The following is a 23,636-nucleotide window of genomic DNA, read 5'->3' on the forward strand; positions in this document are numbered from 1 at the left end:
ACAAAGTTGATTGATGAGGGAAAGGCTGTAGATGTCATATACGTGGACTTCAGTAAGGCATTTGATAAGGTTCCCCATAGCAGGCTGATGGAGAAAGTGAAGTCACATGGGGTCCAGGGTATGCTAGCTAGATGGATAAAAAACTGGCTGGGCAACAGGAGACAGAGGGCAGTAGTAGAAGGGGGTCTCTCAAATTGGAGACCTGTAACCAGTAGTGTTCCACAGGGATCTGTGCTGGGACCACTGTTGTTTGTGATATATGTAAATAATCTGGAGGAAGGTGTAGGTGGTCTGATCAGCAAGTTTGCTGATGACACTAAGATTGGTGGAGTAGCTGATAGTGAAGGGGACTGTCAGAAATTACAGCAGAATATAGATAGACTGGAGAGTTGGGCAGATAAATGGTAGATGGAGTTCAATCCGGGCAAATGCGAGGTAATGCATTTTGGAAGATCAAATTCAAGGGTGAACTATACAATAAATGGAAAAGTCCTAGGGAAAATTGATGAACAGAGAGATCTGGGTGTTCAGGTCCATGGTTCCCTGAAGGTGACAACGCAGGTCAATAGCGTGGTCAAGAAGGCATATGGCATGCTTTCCTTCATTGGGTGGGGTATCGAGTACAAGAGTTGGCAGGTCATGTTGCAGTTGTATAGGACTTTGGTTCGGCCACATTTGGAGTACTATGTACAGTTCTGGTCGCCACATTACCAAAAGGATGTAGATGCTTTGGAGAGGGTGCAGAGGAGGTTCACCAGGATGTTGCCTGGTATGGAGGGTGCTAGCTATGAAGGGAGGTTGAATAGATTAGGATTATTTTCATTAGAAAGACAGAGATTGAGAGGGGACCTGATTGGGGTCTACAAAATCATGAGGGGTATAGACAGGGTGGATAGCAAAAAGCTTTTTCCCCAGAGTGGGGGACTCAATTACTAGGGGTCATGAGTTCAAAGTGAGAGGCGGAAAGTTTAAGGGACATATGCGTGGAAAGTTCTTTACACAGAGGGTGGTGGGCACCTGGAACGTGTTGCCAGCGGAGATGGCAGACGCAGACACGTTAGCGTCTTTTAAGATATATTTGGACAGGTACATGGATGGGCAGGGAGCAAAATAGATGACAGGTTAGACAGAGGATCTTGATCGGCACAGGCTTGGAGGGCCGAAGGGCCTGTTCCTGTGCTGTCGGTTTCTTTGTTTGTTTCTTGGTTTCTAAAGGATTTGGGAAATACTTTTCTATTGTGGAATGTTTCACATAAAGATCCAAGCAGGTATTATAGAAATAAATGAACCAGTCTTGTTCGGAGTGGAGTCCTTATACAGTCCGAAATAACATTGCACTCGAATTAAAGTTACAGTATTGCATTAGCAGGCTGCTTCTTTCATTCAGTTCATAATCCAGGGTTTTATGGGATATCTAAAAAGCAACATTTTCCTTGTACTTACCTTTAAAAATTGTGGTATGACAAGACGCACTGTAGCCACAAGGCAGACTTGCTCTTTTGCTGCAGATCGAAATGACCTTGATATGGCTGATTCAAAGCCATTGCAAGAAGTCATAGGCACTGGAATGACAATAATATCCTTTTAGAACATTAGAAACAATTCTGCCTCAAATACACAGTTAGACCATTGTTTGTGAAATATTGTGCAAAATACAGTAAAAGTTGAATTTGAAACCTATCCATCCGGTAAAATAGGCTGGATTTTGTCTGGCACTGTGAAGGTGACCTTGGAGATGGCCGGGTGAGGGGAAGGCTTGTAAAAATAAATGCAGGGAAACCTCAGCAGGGCATCTCCCTAGTGTCTCCCAGCCGGCAGCAAACTGTCCCACAAGGTAAGCAAGTGGGACAGCTGCCCACATCATGCAGGATGACAACCAGCATGGATAGTTGAGAGAGACAAAGAGGAACTGCAGACGCTGGAGAATCCGAGATAACAAGGTGTAGAGCTGGATGAGCACAGCAGGCCAAGCAGCATCTTAGGAGCAGGAAAGCTGACGTTTCGGGCCTAGACCCTTCATCAGTTAGGCTGGATAGTTGAAACCCCAAGTAGGTACAGTTTGTGGGGATCTCTGCTTCAGGGCTGGACGTTCTGTGCCACAAAAGGGCAGATATCGTCACAGTCGTGGTAACAACAATCTACTGGAGTGCTGGCTCATCCAAACTGCTTCCACAATAGTCAAGGTCACAGCTCTTTAAGCCCTGATGTGCAACTCAGCAATGGTGCCTTTGGCACTGGGCAGTCCTCATGCTCCCTGATGGTCTCCAATCGCAGTGACATTGCTGGGGAGGTGCCCTCTAAATAGGCAGGTACTACTGACAGCGTGTCTGCCATCTTTAATCGAACCATAGAATCCCCACATTGTGGAAACAGGCCATTTAATGCAGTTTAATGTGGATAAGTGTGAGGAGTTGCATTTTGCAAAGTCAAATCAACATAGGATTGTCATGGTAAATGGTAGGGCCTTAAGGAGTGTAGCAGAACAGACGGACCTTGGAGAGAGATAATGGGAACTGCAGATGCTGGAGAATTCCAAGATAACAAAATGTGAGGCTGAATGAACACAGCAGGCCAAGCAGCATCTCAGGAGCACAAAAGCTGACGTTTCGGGCCTAGACCCTTCATCAGAGGGCTCTCTGATGAAGGGTCTAGGCCCAAAACGTCAGCTTTTGTGCTCCTGAGATGCTGCTTGGCCTGCTGTGTTCATCCAGCCTCACATTTTATTATATTAGACAGACCTTGGAGTTCAGGTGCACAGTTCTCTGAAAGTGGAGTCACAGGTAGACAGAGCAGTAAAGAAGGCAGTTGGCACATTGGCCCTCATCAGTCAGGGCATTAAATATAGAAGTTCGGAAGTTCTATATTTAATGTTGCAGTTGTACAGGACGGTGGTGGGACTACGTTTGAAGTACTGAGCTCAGTTTCACTCCCCTTACTATAGGAAGGATGTTAGTCAACTGGAAAGAGTGCAGAAGAAATTTACAAGGATGTTGCCAGGACTCAAGGGACTGAGTTATAGGGAGAGGTTGGACAAGCTGGGATCTTTTTCTTTACAGTGCAGGAGAACTGAGGGGCGATCTTATAGAAGCATATAAGATTATGAGAGGCATGGAGACAGTGAATGCACCCAGTCTTTTTCCCAGGATTGGCATCAGTTTAAGGTATAAGGGGAAAGAATAAATGGAACCAGAGGGGCAACCTTTTTATACAGAGGGTGGTATGCATATAGAATGAATTGCCATGAGAAATGGTTGAGGCGGGTACATTAACAACATTTAAAAGGCATTTGGATTGAATACATGGATAGGAAAGGTTTAGAAGGATATGGGCCAAGTGCAGGGAAATGGGGTTAGCATTGATGTACATTTTTGTTGGTAGGGACCAGTTTGGGCCGAAGAGCCTGCCTCTGTGCTGTAGGACTCTATTTGGCCCATCAAGTCCACAGCGATCCTCTGAAGCACATCCCACCCAGACCAAGCCCCCTACCCTATCCCAGTAACCCTGCATTTCCCATGGCTATCTCACCCAGTCCGCACATCCCTGGACACTGTGTGATTTAGCACGGCCAATCCATCTAACCTACACATCTTTGGATTGTGGGAGGAAACCGGAGCACCTAGAGGAGACCCACACAGACACAGGGAGAATGCGTAAGCTCCACACAGACAGCTGCCTGAGGCTGGAATCAAACCTGGGTACCTGGTGCTATGAAGCAATCAGCAAGCTTCCTTCGTGAAAGACAGCCTTGCCGTTTGCACTCCTGTAGGCCCCTAGCTTTGAGGTCCTATGACCTGTCTGGCTTGGCCAAAGTATTTATAATATCCATATTACGTGCAACAGAAAGTTTTACTTCAATAATTTAAAAGGTTCTAAGAACCACAAGGCAGCTGTGAAATTGTTTTTTGATCTCATGTTTACCTTGATATAATTAACAAGATGAGGATAAGTAAATGATTTGTAATTTAAACTCACCGATATTGTGAAATCTAAAGCTTCCTACAAATTTTACATATTCATACATAGGAAGTTCCCTGGGATCTAATGATCCTCTTGACAAATGACAACAAAACTCGACGTGATTTTGATCTGGGAAAAAAGGAAGGAAAGATTTTGTTATTATTGAAGCTATCATCCCAGACATTTCTGGGGTGCATTAACAAAGGAAAGGGTATATCTATCCAATTGACTTTCAAGAGTTTTCTAAAAAAAAGTCAACATCACAATGAACAATTCAACTTTAACACAAGGACTGGAGGTTTTCCATTGAATACATTGAAGAGGAATTCTTCTTTGATGCAATTAATGATGCAATGCCAATAAGTTTCTCTCAAATATAATCCCCTGATATAAAACTATTAAAAAAATTGCATCTAATTAGACTTCCCACTTGCTATTCTGTAGGTTGTGCTACACTGTCTTTCCACAGAATTATTGCTTCAGATTAAATGTTTGTTTCATTAATAGCAAAGTTCAACAAGATTTAAGTTTAAACTGGGTGGAAATTTCTTTGCTGTCCATTCTTGCGATTCCCTGAGATTGAGAGAGTTTTGGCAGGCTCACCTCGGTCATTTTTCACTCCCCTGACCTAGAATATTTGGGGATAAATGGTTTCCAAATGAGGTGCACAGTTGTGATGTGATTGGCAACTTGCAGTTCTACTGTAGCATTTAAAAGGGGCTGAAGGAGGATTTCGTTTTCTCAACATAAGGATGGCTAAGAATAAAACTATCAGAATGTGATAAAAGCCACATGGCTTACAAAAGTCTGTTAGAAAAGGAATTCTGCTGTCTTTACCTGGTTTGGCCTACATGTGACTTCAGACCCATCAATCTACTTGACCTTTAAATCCCTTCTGAAATGTCCTCACAAGCCACTCAGTTGTACCTCAAAGGCTTTGGCAGCAATGTTCACTAAATTATAAAAACTTCTGTTAATCATTCAGTCTCTTTTGATCTTTATTCTATTGGCTCCAGGAGATTGAATATATTCAAGGGGAAGTGGGTTGAATGTTTGGGACAGGGTTTTTATAAAGGCTGCTATCCTTGTTTGCCAACACTCATCTGGCAGGATTCTTGCCTCTCAGCCAAAGAGTTTGGGATTCAAGCTTCATTCCAAAACATGAGCATGGGACAAAGTTTGATACTCCCATTGCAGTACTGAAGAAGTAAAGGTACCATAGTCTTTCCAGACCATGCAGCTGCTCTCTCATTAGGGGGACAGTGTAGTCGTTCAACCTGGGAGGGTCACTACACCTCAGATGAGGGGATAAATTGAGAAGGAGAGACCTTCATGATAACCTCAGGCAGTGCAAGAATTGAGTCCACACTTGGATGGTTCAGTGTCTCAGTAGTTAGTCCCACACAAGCGCCAGGGACCCAGACTTGACTCCACCCTGGGCTGACTGTATATAGTTTGCACATTCTTCCTTTGTCTGCCTGGGTTTCCTCCGGGTGCTCCAGTTTCCTCCCACAATCCAAAGATGTGCAGGTTATGTGGATTGGCCGTGCTAAATTGCCCTGTAATGTTCATGGATGTGCAGAGTAGGTGGGTTAACCATGGGAAAAATGTAGGGTTTATAGGACAGGGTGGGGGAGTGGTCTGGGTGTGATGCTTTTTCGAGGGTTGGTGTGAATTTGATGGGCCAAATGCCCTCCTTTCACACTGTAGGGATTCTATGATTCTACATTGGTGTTATTCTATTTTGCATCTCAGCCTCCAGCCAACTTAGCTCACCAACCTGGGTGAAGACAGATGGTACCGTCCAAGGTATTTAGGTGCATGTGAAAGATCCCCGGTACACTTTTTGGAACAAAAGCAGACCCACTATCCTGACTGATATTTATCTTTCACTCAACAGCACAATAGAAAACAGACTATCTGATCATCATCACATTGATAATAACCAAATGAACTGCGGATGCTGTAAATTAGGAACAAAAACAAGGTTGTTGGAAAAGCTCAGCAGGTCTGGCAGCATCTGTGTGTGTATCATCAAATTGGTGTTTGTTGGATCTTGCAGTGCACAAATTGCCTGACAAGGCTTCCGTCTGAGCACAATGGCTACACTTAGAAGGTATTTCGTTGACTGTGAAATGTTTGATGAAGGTGCCCAATTGTAATGAAAGGTACTACAAAAATGCTTTTTTTTAAAACCCTTCCTGTTATTTTTACCTTTTCCGACATAAATAATACCCTGATGAGAGTGAATGGTGGGTATTTACACATAGCATGGCCAGCAGTCTGGAGGAATGGGGTATTTGATCATTTGACTGCTACCAGGTTCGAAAGACATGCATCTGATTATATTCAAACTGGGACCATGGGGAGACTTTCAAATGAGATAGAGCTGGTTTGGAATGTACAGGTTAAGAGGTGAATCAAACTGCTGTTGTAAAAATCATTCTGTATCTTTTACAGGCTTTAGAAATAGAATTAAAAAACATATCAGTAATTGGATTTCTCACAAGTAATCAAACTAGTTTCTTTAAGAGATGATTAGTCACAGGCAACAAGGACATAAAAGAATTTTTTTTAAATGTATTCACTCATGGGATATTGGTATCTCTGGTTCAGCCAGCATTTATTGCCCTCTCTAATTGTCCAGAGGGCAGTGAAGAATCAATCATATTGCTGTGGATCTGGAATCACATGTAGGCCAGACAAGGTAAGGACAGCAGTTTCCTTCCTTCAACAACATTAATGAACCGGATAGGTTTTCCCCAGCAATTGACAATGGCTTCATTGTGATCATCAGACTCCTAATTCAAGATTCTTTATTGAATTTAAATTCAACTGTCTAGCATGGTAGGACTTGAACCCAGTTCTCCAGGGCATTAGCTGAGTTTCCTGAATTAACAGCCTAGTAATAATACCACGAGGCCAGCACCTCCCCATTATGATTGCTTTAACCATCTTGAGCATTCAGACCATGCCATGTGTGCAACAAAGTCCTGAATCCAACGTGTTAATTATGGAATTATACAGAAAGCCCTTCAATTTCTTTGTCCTCAGGGTCAGCTTGTATGTAAACTCAAAAGCAATCAACCCTTCTCTCAATCATTTTGCACAGTTGTCCAGCCACGTTACTCCTTTTGAGAAATTTGCCACTGTAAATGTAACTGATTGATCAGCAGTAAGCCCTGGTGTATGCAATGTTCAGCTCACTGATCCACTGACATTATCATTGCCATGACAAAAGCATGTTATCAACCTCTGGTCTACCATAGAAGTATAATTGGGGTAAATATTTCAAGTTCCACTGATTTCCACAATAAACCATGCATCACTTCATGTGACAGCAGCATGTTCTTCACTTATAAAAAGAACTGATGGGATATAATGGCTCTCTGAACATCACATGTCAATCATGTGCCCATCACGTTCTGCAGAGAAACCTGGAGTTATATTTTACTGCATTCTGGACAAAGGGAGAATGAAATTGTAGTCACAAAAACAAATTTGCTGGAAAAGCTCAGAAGGTCTGGCAGCACCTGTGATGGACCCTTCCTCAGACCCTTCCTCAACAGACCTGAAACATTAACTCTGTTTTCTCCTCCACAGATGCTGCCAGACCTACTGAGCTTTTCTAGTAACTTTGTTTTTGTTCCTGATTTACAGCATCCGCAGTTCTTTTGCTTTTTATTTCAAATTAAATTGTGGTTTGATTTTCCCCACAACAACTCTATCTCCAGCATGATTTGTGAGGTTGTCTTGGTGTCAAGGAAAAATAAATGACAAAAGAAAGACTTTTCACTCAGGATCACCCAAATATGTTTTTGAAGTCATGTAGCATGACAGCCAATTTGAGTACAAAAAGCTCCTACAGACATAAAGGTGGTTATGTCCCGATCATCTGTTCTAGTGATATTAACTGAAGGATAAATATCAAACAAGGTCAACAAGGATGACTCTCTTCCTGTTCTTCAGACAGTGCTATGAAATGTTCATGAAGCCATCACTGTCATCCACAATTGAGAGAAGGAGATGGGTCAATGGTTTAAGATCATGTTGCAGCTGTACAATACATTGGTGATAACAAAGTGTGAAGCTGGATGAACACAGCAGGCCAAGCAGCATCTCAGGAGCACAAAAGCTGACGTTTTGGGCCTAGACCCTGCATAAGAGAGGGGGATGGGGAGAGGGAACTGGAATAAATAGGGAGAGAGGGGGAGGCGGACCGAAGATGGAGAGAAAAGAAGATAGGTGGAGAGGAGAGTATAGGTGGGCAGGTAGGGAGGGGTTAGGTCAGTCCAGGGAAGACGGACAGGTCAAGGAGGCAGGATGAGGTAGTAGGTAGGAAATGGAGGTGCGGCTTGAGGTGGGAGGAAGGGATGGGTGTGAGGAAGAACAGGTTAGGGAAGCGGAGACAGCCAGGGCTGGTTTTGGGATGCAGTAGGGGGAGAGGACGAGCTGGGCTGGTTTTGGGATGCAGTGGGGGAAGGGGACGAACTGGGCTGGTTTTGGGATGCAGTGGGGGAAGGGGAGATTTTGAAGCTTGTGAAATCCACATTGATACCATTGGGCTGCAGGTTTCCCAAGCGGAATATGAGTTGCTGTTCATTGGTGAGACCACCTTTGGAATAGTGCATGCAATTCTGGTCACCCAGGTGTAGAAAGGATGTTGTTAAACTGAAAAGGGTACAGAAATAATTTATAGAGCTGTTGCTGGGACTGAGGGTTTGAGCTATAAGGAGAGGCTGGATAGGCTGGGACATTTTTCCTTCAAACATCAGAGACTGAGGGGTGATCTTGTGGAGGTTTATACAATTATGAGGGTCATGGATAGGGTGAATAGCCAAGGTCTTTTACCCAGGGTAGGGGAATCCAGAACTAGAGGGCATAGGTTTAAAGTGAGACCAGAAAGATTTAAAAGGGACATGAGGGGCACCTGTTTTACATGCACATGGTCGTGCATGCATGGAACGAGCTGCCACAGGGATTGGTAGAGGCTGGTATAATTACAACATTTAAAAGGCGTCCATATGGGTACATGAATGGGAAGGGTTTAGAGGGATATGGGCCAAGTTCTGGCAAATGGGACAAGTTAAGTTTGAGGTACCTGGGCGGCATGGACATGCTGGATTGATGGGTGTGTTTTCATGTTATATGATTCTATCTAATTCAAAAAAAACATTGCCACAAGACAGTACTCCCACAGTGCTTCACTGAATGTCTTGCCACATGCCAAACCACAACGAAAATGGAATAATTCCCAGTCCCCCACTGACTGTGGCTAGGAGCTCGCCAGAATCAGGGATCATTAATTGTGATCCTTAATCAAGCTGTCCAGGCGCTTCTGGAGCCTGTGGGACTTGAACCTGGGTCTCCCAACCCAGAAGTGTTCATTAATAGTTTGTGCAGATCCACTTAATTATTCTAGGTAGGTAGGTAATTAGCCATAGTATATGAGGGACTGTAGGCATCTTTGTCTGTTAGAGGTAACTCGTTACAGATCTTGAAAGGCATCACTCTGCATCAAACATAAATCATACATGTTTACGATAGCCTGAATTGGAATTCAACCTGTGCCGTTGGTGTTATTCTGAAGCACATAGTGTCCTTAACTGAGGCATTCAATACACTAAAAATAGTGTATAGGGATATTGTAGCTGGAGATTTCAGTTGGGATGGTGAAGTTTTACAGCATGTTAAGATTAATCAGGAGAAGCTGCTCAGAACAAAATCATCCTGTAGAAGGGTCATTGGGCCCAAAACATTATTTCTACTTCCTATCCACGGTGCTGCCTGACCTGCTGAGTTTTTGCAGCAATTTCTGTTGTTGTTTCTGATAGTGAGGAGAGCGGCCTCAGACTGCAGTCTGATATTGATCAGCTGGTAAACTGGGCAGAGAAATGGAATTTCTCTGATAAGGGCAAGACAATACATTTTGGGAGTTCTAATAAGGGAAGGATAAACACAATGAATGGTAGGTCCTTAAGAAGTACTGAAGAACAAAGGGATCTTGCTGTATAAGTTCGCAGATTCCCAAAGGTGCCAAGACAGGTAGACAATGTGGTGAAGAAGGCATAGGGACGCTTCCCTTCGTGAGCCGGGGCGCAGAACGCAGGAGCGAGAAAGCCTTGTTACTACTTTATAAAACATTGATCAGGCCACAGATGGAATACTGTGCGCAGTTCTGGTCGCCACTCTTATTGGAAGGATGTGATTGCACTGGAGACAGTGCAGAAGAGATTCAGCAGGATGTTGCCGAGGATGCAAAATCTCAGTTATGAGGAGAGGCCGGACAGGCTGGGTTTGTTTTCCCCGGAATAGAGGAGGCTGAGGTGTGTCTGACTAGGGTAGACAAAATAATGAGAGTCTTAGAAACAGCATATTGTTCTCCCTATGGCAGACGATCTAAGACCAGAGTGTGTTAGTTTAAGGTGAGGAGTAAGTGGTTTAGAGGGGATCTGAGGAAAACAACTTTGATCCAGAGGAATATGGAAGGTGCTGCTTGAGAGAGTGGTGGAGACAGGTATTCTCACAACATTTAAGAAGCATCTGGACAGCACTTAAAATGCCAGGGCATTGTAGGCTATGGATCAAATGCAGATAAATGAGATTTGCTAGTATTTGGTTGGCATGGACATGGAATGCTGAAGGGCCTGTATCTGTGCTGTGTGACTGTATGACTCTACGGCAAAAGGCATTAGGTAACAGAACTGATGTTGGTATAATGAGCTAAACAGCCTCCTTCTGTACCAGTTAACCACCAGAGCTAATTGGTCCTTTGTACCCTTTTCCTTCTTGGAATATAAATCACAAACCAAAATATGTGAAAGCCTGAACAGCCAAAAAAAACCCCTGAGCTGAAGATCAAAACAGGAGGAGGAAAAAGTAGAAAGATTTCCCTTCTTCTGGATCTCTGAATTCCAGGGAATAATGCTAAATTGTTAAATAAAATCACTGTGCAGCCTTAGATCCATTTATTTTCAATTATCGTTGAACTTTATCTATTCCTTTTCCTCAGGCATTCAATGTGCTCATATATGAGGCCCAGAGACGCCAATATCTTTTTATCTCAATTAAATGTGCTCTTTTATTGGGCAATAAATTACTTTCAGACTGTGTCAGCTTTTCTGTAAAGAGCTAGAAACTAATTATCCAGGAATAAATTGCATGTGTAAGTGTTGTAGTGGGACCATATTCACAGATGCATTGGAGAGTTTGGCTGTTGTGTAACTTGGAAATGGCCTAAGCACCAGGAAAGCATGGCAGCTGTAATAATGTCAACAGCTTTCAACATTTGAAGCTGAGAGTAAGATTATATCAAAGATCTTGGTTCAATAAGAGGAGGAGAATACATAATACACATTATTCCGAAAATTAAACTGGGTGTGTCCTTTAAAAGGAAAAGGACAGAAGGAGTTAGCAGCTCAAGTACTTAATTCTTTGAAGTTTGTGTCACAGGGAGACAGGATGGTTAAAAAGGTGTTTAGCACACTTGACTTCATTTCTCAGACCTCTGAGTGTAGTAGTCGGAAGGTCATGTTGAAGTGTACAAAACATAGGCGAGACCTCTTCTGGTCTCCCAGTTATGGAAAGGATATTATTAAGCTAGGGAAAGTTCGGAAGGGATTTACCAGGATGTTGCCAGGTATGGAACGTTTGAGTTATAAAGAAACGCTGGATAGGCTGGGACTTTTTTCACTGGAGCTTAGGAGGTTGAGAGGTGACCTTATAGAGGTTCATAAAATCATGAGGGGTATAAATTGGGTTAATGGTAAGTGTCTTTTCCCCAGGATGGGGGAATTTCGGGATGAGGGGCATATTTTTAAGGTGTGAGGAGAGAGGTTTAAAAAAGCAATGAGGGGACAAATATTTTAGAGAGAGGGTGGTTCAAGAATGAACTTCTTGAGGAAGTGGTGGATGTGGGCACAGTTGCAACGTTTTAAAGGAGTTTGGATAAGTACATGAATTAGAAATGTTTGGAGGGATGTGGGCCAGGAGCAGGCAGGTGGGACTAGTTCAGTTTGGGATAATATTTGGCATGACCTGGAAGGACCAAAGGGTCTGTTTCTGTGCTCTGGCTCTATGAAAGAGGGGAAGAGTGGCACTAATTGGATAACTCTTTTAAAGAGTCTGAAAATTATATAATGGGTGGAATGGCCTCCTTCTGTACTGTCCCATTCTCTGAAAACTGAAGACTGTTTTTCAATCTGCTGCTGCTGCAAGTTGTGTTTCTTCCTGAAACTTAGCTGTGGTTTTATGTTATTTATCAACTCACGTTCGAGTCTTTGCTTCTCGCACTCTTTGTTTTCATTTGCATCTGAAACATTGCTCACAGGTGCCTGCCTGAAACTCCCAAATGCTAAATCTATGAAAATAGGCCACCAAGTGGTATGAGTCATCTATCAAAGCACCAGTAAATTCTCACCAAACAACATGCACTAACTGTCTTGCACTTTACCGGCTGTGTCTTTGCTGATTCAGGCCTTGCACAAACATTTTTAAAGGCTTTGACGTAAATAAAAATTAGTCACAGGTTGGTTTTGTAGAGTGGAGAGTATGACAGCAACATGAAGTTGCAATACTGTAGACTCTTTGCTGGGGAAATGCAGTTTGCACCTCCAACCCTGAGTGTGGGCAAGTACCGAACCAAAGCTGGCAGTTGTAACAAGTGCTGACAATGCAATCTAGCCAATTGGGTTGCTGCACAATCTATCATTGCTCAGAGTAGCCTCACTAGGTTCCAACAGTTATTCCTTTGGATTGTGACATCTGCACTACAGTGACCCACGTTTGCTACGTTCTGAGGAAGGGTCACTCCATCTGGACCGTTAACTGTGATATATCTCCACAGATGCTTCCAGACCTGCTGAGCTTTTCCAGCAATTTCTGTTTTTGTTCCAGATGAAGTACTCTTGCCATTGCACCATAATCAGAAATAAATATTGGTTCCAGTGCACCATGCTGTTTCAACAATATCAATCCACTGAGGATTTACAGGAAAAGCTTGCGATACTGTCCAACGTATAGAACATAGAACATTACAGCGCAGTAGAGACCCTTTGGCCCTCGATGTTGCACCGACCTGTGAAACCAGTCTGAAGCCCATCTAACCTACACTATTCCGTTATCATCCATATGTTTATCCAATCACCATTTAAATGCCTTAAAGTTGGCGAGTCTACTACTGAAGCTGTGATTCGCAGGCAGCACTCTCAAGTCAAGTGAGATGTTCTCTATTCTATTTGAATTGACCACAAAATATAAAGTTGTCTCAGTAACAGAGACCACGAACTGCTGTCGATTGTCAAAATGATCCATCTGGTTCACTAATGTCCTTTAGGGAAGCAAGTCTGCTGTCTTTTAGCTGGTCTGGCCTACATGTGACTCCAGATCCAAAACAAAGTGGTTGACTCTGAAATACGCTGAAATAGTCTAGCAAACCATTCAATTCAACAGCAATTCAGAATAGGCAGCAAACCCTTGGCCTTGCTAGTGATGCCATATCCAATGAAAGAATTTTTTAAAAACTTAACCATTTAAAGAGAAGAAGAGTCCTCCCTCACATCTTGGATAATATTTCTTTGACAATCAACTTCAATAAAACAGATGATCTGGTCGTTTTTACATTGTTGTGGGTGAAAAAGAGATTTGCTGTGTAGAATCTAATTGGCCGTCATGTTTCCTATATTACACATTGAATATACTTCAGAAGGTAGGTACTTAGCTCTAAAATGATTTGAGATATCTTGAAGATGTGAAAGACACTATATAAATGAAAGGCATTCTTTCTTTCAACTGTTTCACGCTCTTTTAATTCCTTATTTTCTTGTTTAATCCAGCCTTGTGCGCTTAGGCGTAAGATAACACAGGGTGGAGCCGGAGGAACACAGCAAGCCAGGCAGCATCAGAGGAGCAGGAAAGCTGATGTTTTGGGTCAGAACCCTTCTTCTGAAGAAGGGTCCTGACCCGAAGCATCAGCTTTCCTGCTCCTCTGACGCTGCCTGGCCTGCAGTGCTCCTCCAGTTCCACGCTGTGTTGTCTCTGACTCCAGCATTGGCGGTTCTTACTATCTCCTTGTGTGCTTAGGCCCTTTAATGGCTACACTTCTTGCATGAGGAGATGCTGCCATCTTTGCTTCTGCCATGAGCACTTGAGCAAGTGATCAGAACTGGGTGATAACCTTCTGATGTGCTTGGTTAAACTTGCACTAAGTGTTAGAAGCGTGACACTTATTTTCATGATAAAACAAATAGAAACAGTGTACATACTGTTCAGATATTCACGAGTAACCTGGTCTGTCATTAGCATTTGATTCGATAACAGCTTGTATACTTCTGCATGCTCCTGTTCCGGGAGGAAATTCAATATATTTTGGTCCACTAGATCTGACTGGTACAAAAGAAAAAGATGTTAACTTTTTAATGAAACTTATGGACTCACTTCCCTGCTTTCGTATAACTACAGAAAAAATCACATCTTTTTCTCAAGAAGACAGCTGAATAAATTTTCCACTTTTAGACACTTCCTCCTTAATACTTCAGATCATTGTGATAAAGACCATGTCTGTTTATTTTTTTGTGTATTTGATTGTGGACTGAAATGAGAAAGGAACTATTTTAAAACCAGGGTTTGCTGAAGGATTGCCTCATTCTTCAAAGGAAGTGACCTGACACTCATTGTAAACAGTTTGCACAGCTGCTGGTTTCAGTGTAAACTGAAGTGTAGTTTGCAGATAAGCTGGAATCAAAGGTTTGTGTACAAATGGAGCTTTGATTACAACACGTAGCTGATTATTGTGTGGATTGTGACCAGTTAGTGATAATGTGGTAGTGGACAAAATCAGAAATCACTTGATACTTGATGAAGGAGCAGTGTTCCTTATGCTTGTGGTTTCAAATAAACCTGTTGGATTATAACCTGTGAAAGACAGTGAAAACCTTCAGACTCCTATCAGCTCAGGAACTCTCTCTGTTTTCTGCAGTAAAAGCCGAAAGTAAACTAGTTTCTTTTTATATCAGCAGTTGCTGGAAGCTTGACTTTCAATTGCTAAGTCAGAGCTCATTTATAAGTATAAGTTAGTCTCTGCACCTCTGACGGACCAATTAAACCATCTGGAGAAGGAAGACTGAGAAGCAGAATCCTGATCAGAACAAGAATTATCCCAGGTGACCCTGTGACAGAGACTACAGAACTACTTTCCCAGTTTACCTACCATCCATAATATTTACATTTTATTTTGTTATTGCTGAGGTTATATGCAAAGGAGGGGTCAGAGTTTGGAGTTAAATGCCAACCATTCATAATTGTTTACCTATAGCTAGAATCTATTCATTTGTAATAAAATGTAATTTTTGTTAAGTGCAGAAGCTGACGTATATATTTTGTCAACTTGGGCCTGAAAATCAGGTAAACTGGCAAATTCTGCGTACCTTTAACTTTTGTGATTTGGAAGCCATTGGGTTTGATTTTTAGCCTACTACCTCAGTGAGGCATGATGATGCTTATACTGATACCAATCAGAGATGTTCTTTAATTACATAGAGTCACGACAGTGTGGAAATAGGCCATTTAACTTAGCAAGTCTGCACCGGCCCTCCACCACCCCCATAAACCTGCATTTCCTGTGGCTAACAAGGTGTAGATCTGGATGAACACAGCAGGCCAAGCAGCATCAGAGGAGCAGGAAGGCTGACGTTTCGGGCCTAGACCCTTCTTCAGAAATGGGGGAGATGAAGGCGGTTCTTAAATAAATAGGGAGAGAGGGGGAGGCGATTAGAAGATGGATAGAGGAGCAGATAGGTGGAGAGGAGACAGACAGGTCAAAGAGGCGGGGGTGGAGCCAGTAAAGGTGAGTGCAGACGGGGAGTTAGAGAGGGGATATGTCAGTCCAGAGAGGACGGACAGGTCAAGGGGGCAGGATGAGGTTATAGGTAGGAGATGGGGGTGGGGCTTGAGGTGGGAAAGAAGGGATAGATGGGAGGAAGAACAGGTTAGGGAGGAGGGGACGAGCTGGGCTAGTTTTGGGATGCGGTACGGGGAGGGGAGATTTTGAAGCTTGTGAAGTTTCCCATGACTAACCCACATACCCTACACATCCCTGGGCTCTGTGGGTAATTTAGCATGGCTAATCCACCGGACCTGCACATCTTTGGTCTGTGGGAAGAAACTGGAGCACTTGGAGGAAACTCACGCAGAGACAGGGAGAATGTGTAAACTCTACAACAGACAGGGCGGTATCAAATCCAGGATGTTGGCACTGTAAGGCAGCAGTGCCAACCATGGAGCCACCATGCCACTCTATTATGCTTCCAAAGATGTACAAGTCCACACAATAATCAGGTCCACATCATCACTAACTAGTCACTAGTCCACACAATAATTAGCTTCTTGGATTGATCATGCTAAATTGCCCATTGTATCCAGGAATGTGCAGACTGGATGGATTAGCTACAGGAAACGCAGGGCTACTTGGATAGGTTAGGGTTAGGATAGGTTTGGATGTGATACTCTTCAGAAGGTTGGTGTGGACTCGATGGGCTGAATGGCCTGCTTCCACACTATAGAGATTGTATGATTCTATTCTATGATTACCTTGGCATCGCCTATTTTCCTTCACATTCAAGCAAGAAAATAAACAACTGTGAATAGAACTGGATAAACCAACGTGGAATAGAGCAAGAGAAGGATGCCCCTTCAGGCAATTCAGCCATTCAGTATCTCAACATCATTTACCCACATTTGATTCATATCCTTTACTACTCTAGTCCATTAAAAATGTATCTACCTCCATCTTAGAGCTCCATTGGTTCCCCAGCATCTACAGCCTTCTGAGGAAGAGTTATTGGCTCCTACTATTTTTTTAACTGGAAGAATGCTTCCTAATATCACTCCTCAGACTCAGGGATAGCATCAGAGAATTCGAGAATTGCAAATGTCACACTTTTTTTCAAATAAAGTATGCTCAGGTAAACCCAGGAGTTAGAGCTCAGACGATTTAACTTTGGTTGTGAGGAAACTCCTAGAAACAATAATTTGGGACAAAAATAACAGTCACATGCGCAGATTTCAGTTAAATATGGAAAGCCAGCATGGATTGCCCAAGGGAAACTATGTTTAGCTGGCACTTTGAGATTTTATGAAGATGTATTAGAGAGAGTTGGTCAGGGCCGCACTGTTTATGCAACATGCTTGGACTTTCAAACAGTCTTTGATACAATGTTACACAACAGACTTGTGAACAAAATTATAGTTCATGGAATAAAAGGACGAATAGCAACATGGATACAAAATTGGTTGAGTGACAGGATATAGAAAGTAGTGGTTGGTGGAGGTTTTGTCGTTAAGTTCCCTAGGGGGTCTATGTTGGTTCTGCAGTTGCTTTCACTGATATATACATTCACGAACTAAACCTTGGTGAACAGGTTACAATTTCAAAATCTGTGGATGGTATAAAACTTGGAGGTAATGCAAGCTGTAAAGGAGATAGTGGAAACTTCCAAAGGGTGTTGGTGAGTTGGTGGAGTGGGTCAAGAGATGGCAAATGCAGATTAATGCAGAGAAATGTGAGGTAGTTAATTTTGAAAAGAAGAACATAGTGACACAGATTAAAATCCAGGGTTAGAATTAGGGTTAGGGTTTAGGGTTAGGGTTAGGGTTAGGGTTTAGTGTTAGGGTTAGGGTTAGAGTTTTGGGTTAGGGTTAGTGTTTAGGGTTACAGTTAGGGTTCAGGTTTTGGGTGAGGGTTAGGGTTTTGTATCAGGGTCAGGGTTTAGGGTTAGGGTTTAGGGTTAGGGTTTAGGGTTAGGGTTAGGGTTCGGGTTTTGGGTTAGGGTTAGGGTTTTGTATCAGGGTCAGGGTTTAGGGTTAGGGGTGGGGTTTAGGGTTAGGGTTAGGGTTTGGTGTTAGGGTTAGGGTTAGAGTTTTGGGTTAGGGTTAGTGTTTAGGGTTAGAGTTAGGGTTCGGGTTTTGGGTGAGGGTTAGGGTTTTGTACCAGGGTCAGGGTTTAGGGTTAGGGTTTAGGGTTAGGGTTTAGTGTGAGGGTTGGGGTTCGGGTTTTGGGTTAGGGTTAGGGTTTTGTATCAGGGTCAGGGTTTAGGGTTAGGGTTAGGGTTTAGGGTTAGGGTTTAGGGTTAGGGCTTAGGGTTTAGGGTTAGGGTTCGGGTTTTGGGTTAGTGTTAAGGTTAGGGTTTCGGCTTAGAGTTAGGGTTAGGGTTAGGGTTAGAGTTTTGGGTTAGGGTTTAGCGTTAGGGTTTTGGATCTTTGGGTTTAGGGTTAGTGTTTTGGGTTAGGATTTAGGGTGAGGGTTTTAGGTTTAGAGTTGGGGTGCAGGTAGCTATGTATAGGAGTTTATATTTGACAGGTCCGGTTGAGAGAACGCTGATAAAATATACAATATTATTGTATAATCTACGAACAGGGGCATTGACTACATGACAATGAGTTATGTTCACTGGCAAGGGCACTGGTTCAGCCTCTGCTGGAGTATAGAATTCCAGTTCTGAGCTGGCACCGTTGGAAGGATGTGAAGGCCTCAGAGAAATACATTCACAAGAATAGTTCCATCGAGAAAGAATCTCAGTTATGACAATTGATTGGAGTATTGGAGTATAGGAAAGATGTGGAGGCTTTGTAGAGGGTGCAAATGAGGTTTACCAGGATGCTGCCTGGACTGGAGGGCTTGTCTTACGAGGAAAGGTTGACTGAGCTCGGACTTTTCTCTCTGGAGAGAAGGAGGAAGAGAGGTGACCTGATCGAGGTGTACAAGGTAATGAGAGGCATGGATAGAGTCGATAGCCAGAGACTTTTCCCCAGGGCAGGATTGACTGCCACGAGGGGTTATAGTTTTAAGGTGTTAGGAGGAAGGTATAGAGGGGACGTCAGAGGGAGGTTCTTCACCCAGAGAGTTGTGAGTGCATGGAATAGTTTACCAGTGGTAGTCGTGGAAGCGGAGTCATTAGTGACATTTAAGCGACTGCTGGACATGCACATGGACAGCAGTGAATTGAGGGGAATGTAGGTTAGGTTATTTTGTTTTTGGATTAGGAATATTCCACGGCACAACATTGTGAGCCAAAGGGCCTGTACTGTGCTGTACTTTTCTATGTTATATGTTCTATTTAGGACAGTCTTCTTTGAAGAACGGAAGATTAACAGGACATTTAATAGACAGTATCCAACATCATAAAGGATCTGAACAAAAGGAGATACTGTTTCCATTCATGAAAGACTTAAAAAGAAGAGGGCACAGATTAAAAACAATAATCAAAAGAAGCAAAAGCGATAATGAGAAGACTCTATTTGCTGCAACAAGTATTAAGGTCCGTCTGGAATGCACTGCCGAGGACAATGATGGATTTAGGTTCACCTGAAGTATTGAAAAGAGAATGCAATTGTCATCTGAAAGGGAGAATGTGCAAGGTTATGGTGAGAAGGCAGGAAAATGGCAGTAGGGAAATAACTCATCACATGCCAGTGTGACATGATGGGCCAAATGGTCTCTTTTAGCCTTATACATATCTGTGATATGACTTTCAATGGCTTAGGTGCTTCGAGGGTGATCTAATTTAAAAGCTTAAGATGCTAATGGGATTTGTAAAGTAGGTGAAGAGTTATTATTTATTGTGATGGGGAAATCCATAGAGAGACCTCAGCAGGTCTGGCATCATCCGGACACAGAGACAGAAACAGAGTTAACATTTGACTTTTCTGATGAAACTGAACTGAAGCATTAACTCTGTTTTTCTCTCTCTGTTTCCAGATGATGCCTGACCTGCTGAGTTTCTCCAGCAATTTTTGTTTCAGATTTCAGCACCTGCAGTACTTGTTTTTGCTTAGTTTTAAGCTGATGGCTTCTCCCTATGGATTTCCCCACCATAATAAATAATAATTCTCTTCCTACCTTACAAATACCATTAGCATCTTAAGATTTTAAATTAGATCACCCTCGAAGCATCTAAACCATTGAAAATTCAAAAGAACTGACACTATGAGAAACTAATATACAAACAACACAAATTACTGGATGCCAGACTTACTAGGACTCTGTTGATGTAATGCTGTGGGCTAATTTTATAAATAATAAGATTTAGAGCAACTTTGTACAACATATTAAGACACGAGAGCATTGGCGAATTTCCTGTGAAGTAGTTTCATGTGGGAGCTTATGCTATTAATATTGTTCCTGGTGGGCACCCTCTTCACATCAGTCCATTTAGGTAACTTCTAATTCTGCATGCTTTCGCCCAGGGTGGGACTCCTTATGATATTTGACCTGCATTAATGGTACTGCACACGTACAAGATGTTGATAAGTGTCTGCAGGCTATTTGAACTTCAAATAGTCCAAGCTGAGCCACTTTATGATTTCATCCAATATCCACTTTCAAACAGGAATAATAAGGAGGCCAGTCAGCCCATCTTTCCTGTGTCAGTTCTTTGAAGGAGCTATCCAATTAGTCTCAGACTTCCATTGTCCTCCAGTTATTACCTTTCCACCATGGATCCAATTCCCCTTTGAAACTGCTTCCACCACAATTTCAGACAGTGCATTCCACCATCCTTATTCCTCTCACATATTCAGAGCTGTAAAGGTTAATTGTAGAAGTCCTTAAACTGCCTTTCAGAGATCAGTAAAATCAGCAGAGGCTAGGGAGTGGAAGTTGAATTTATTTAAGGTCCAATACTCAATGCCTCACTGAGTCATGCATCTAACTATAGAACTGGGATTTCACGGCATTGTGTTGATGGTAATTCGCTCCATTTGTTGCTCCACTCTGCTCGCCAGTTCTCCTTCTCTTTCTTTCTTTGTCCTTCCCTTATTTTCTCACTCCTTCTCTTTCTGTCTGTAGTAATTCTATTCCTCCCCAACCCATTTGAATTACCTAACTAAGGAGACGGGAAGGAGTTGGGTTGCGACCAGGAACCTCGTGGCGGGAGCTGAACGCGCAGGTTGTGTCCTGCAGCGACGGCGAATTGAGTGTGTGCCAGAGTGATGGCGGCAGATTAAGAGTGGGCCAGTAAGAGCGGGCTGGTGAGGCAGCAGCGACAAGGCCATGCCAGTGAGGCTGCCCAGGGCAGTACGTTGGCAACAGCATGGCGAGGGTTGGAAGGACCAGAGTGAGACTCTGGCAGAGGCATGGCGAGGGTTGGAAGGCCCGGAGTGGGACTCTGGCAGAGGCATGGCGAAAGTTGGAAGGCCCAGAGTGGGACTCTGGCTGAGGCATGGCGAGGGCTGGAAGGCCCAGAGTGGGACTCTGGCAGAGGCATGGCGAGGGTTGGGAGGCCTGGAGTGGGACTCTGGCTGAGGCATGGCGAGGGCAGGAAAGTGGGACTGCAGCAGTGGAGAGGAAAGTTGGACTCACTTAAGTTTATTTTCTTATTTTATTCAAAGTTAATGCGGATGGTGCCATGTATGCATGGCAAAGGTATGCAATTTTCACTATATTTTTACATTGAATACATGTGACAATAAATGATTCAGTAAATGATTCAAATGATTAATTGTGAAAGTAATTAATTGCTAAACTGACTGCGCAGCCAAACTGCATCCTCCACCAGGCTCATTTCCATTGAGAAGTTGACTTTTTCACAGTTCGAGGATTTCAACCTCCTCATTCTATCAACAACCTGACTGACATCTTTCATTGACCCTCAGGTTTTCTGAGTATATGCTCGGTGCCAGATGCTGTTTGACAAATGACAGAAACCTCCCTGGTGACTCCCCTAATATCCACTCACTGTCAGAGAGACTGTGCAGTTATTGTCTCAGTTTAATCAACTCTAGAGCTGTGGTTACATTCACAACAACAACTGTGTCTTCAGTGGAGTGCAACTAATTTTTCCTTCTCTATATCCCCTACCCCTTATTACTCATTTGTGGGGACTGAAGTCAATCTGATTAGATTTGATTTACTGTTGTCGCATGTACCTAAGCACATGGAAAGTTTTGTTTTGCGAGCAGTGCAGGCAGATCATAACACACAGGGATGTACAGATCATAGGGTATTTAAACAGAGCCAGGTAGGCGAGCTTATGAATGTGCAGCCAAATTTTGTCCAACACATATCTACAAGTTTGCTGCCGACACCATCATTGTCGGCCAGATACTGAACAAACAAGCACAAGCGCAAGGTCAACATTTGATTTGATATTAGAGGCATCCATTCAGCAGTCTAATAACAACAGGAAAGAAGCTGTTCTTGAACCTGTTGGTGCATGTGTTTAAGCTTTTGTATCTTTTGCCTGACAGAAAAGGTTGGAATAGAGTATAACTGGGGTGGGAGGGGTCTTTGATGATGTTGGCTGCCTTTCCACGGCAATGCGAAGTGTAGATTGAATCCATGGATGGGTGATTGGCTTGCGTGATGGTCTGGGTTGTGCATAAAACCTTCTGTAGTTTCTGAAGATCCTGGGCAGAGCAGTTGGTGTTGCCGGCTGCAATGCACTCAGATAGAAGGTTTTCTATGGTGTATCTGTAGAAGTTGGTGAGGATCCTTATGGACATGCTGACTTTCCTGAGATGCCTGAGGAAGAGGGTGTGAAAAACTGAAAGAACTGCAGATGCTGTAAATCAGGAACTAAAACAAAGTTTCTGACATAGCTCAGCAGGTCTGGCAGCACCTGTGAAGAAAAAATCAGAGTTAATGTTTCTGGTCTGGTGACCCTTCCTCAAAAAAGGCATTGTTGTGCCTTCTTGACTGTTGTATCTACATGGGATGACCAGGACAGATTGTTGGCTATCGTCACTCCTCGGAACCTGATGCTCTCAGCCCCGTTCATGTAGATACGGGCTTGTTCACCTCCTTTCTTCCTGAAGCAGCTCTTTAGTTTTGCTGACTGAGGGAGAGATTGTTATCTTTTTGTTATCTTTGTACCATGCCACCAACCACTGTACCTCCTTCCTATACTCTGACTCATCATTGTTCAGTATCTGGCCTACAATGATGGTGTCATCAGCAATCTTGTATATATGTTGGACGAAATTTGGTTGCACAGTCATAAGTCCCTTGGTAGTGCTCCTAAAGCCTGTGAATTCAAATAACCCTGTTGGACTATATCTGTCATGAGACTTCTGACGTAAGTGTACAGGGAGTAAGGGACTGAGTACTCATCCTTGTGGGATGCCAACGTTGAGGATTATCATGGAGGAGGTGCTGTTGTCAATCTTCACAGATTGTTGTCCGTGGGCCAGGAAGCTGAGGATCCAGTTGCAGAAGGTGGAGCCAAGGCTTTGTTCTCCGAGTTCGGGAATTAGTTTGGTTGGAATTACAGTGTTGAAGATGCAGCCTGCTTGCTATTTCATTCCCCAATTACTTGCTGACAATATGCAGTTGTTCTAAGAGTACAGACATGGTTGTGTGAGACAGATTCTTTGTTGGCAAACCCTCAGGATTGAGGAAACATTGCTTCTACTCCAGGAGGGTGTTTTATTTTTCTTTCTTTATTCACGGCATGAGGGTGTTGCTGGCCAGGCAGCATTTATTGCCCATTCCTAAATGCCCAGTTTCCTTCCATAAAGGACATTAGTGAATCAGATGGGTTTTTCCCAACAACTGGCAATGGATTTACAGTCATCATCAGATGCTGAATTCTAGATATTTTATTGAATTCAGATTCCACCATCTGCCGTGGTGGGATTCGAACCCGGGTCCCCGAATGTTATCTGGATCTCTGGATTAACAGTCCAGC

At 43.1% G+C, this 23,636-nt stretch overlaps 1 protein-coding gene across 1 annotated transcript in view; it reads right to left on the reverse strand.

The window, feature by feature from the left end:
• Nucleotides 1-23,636, reverse strand: part of npas2 (neuronal PAS domain protein 2) — a 219,486-nt gene that overhangs the window by 46,704 nt on the left and 149,146 nt on the right. Inside the window, exons 8-10 of the mRNA XM_059651271.1 lie at nucleotides 14,220-14,340; nucleotides 3,973-4,086; nucleotides 1,444-1,562 (exon numbers count right to left, since the gene is read on the reverse strand). Coding sequence (XP_059507254.1) covers nucleotides 1,444-1,562; nucleotides 3,973-4,086; nucleotides 14,220-14,340 — 354 coding nt within the window. The remainder of the gene's footprint in view (nucleotides 1-1,443; nucleotides 1,563-3,972; nucleotides 4,087-14,219; nucleotides 14,341-23,636) is intronic.

This window comes from Stegostoma tigrinum, chromosome 15 (genome assembly GCF_030684315.1).
Source record: "Stegostoma tigrinum isolate sSteTig4 chromosome 15, sSteTig4.hap1, whole genome shotgun sequence".
Taxonomy (NCBI): domain Eukaryota; kingdom Metazoa; phylum Chordata; class Chondrichthyes; order Orectolobiformes; family Stegostomatidae; genus Stegostoma; species Stegostoma tigrinum.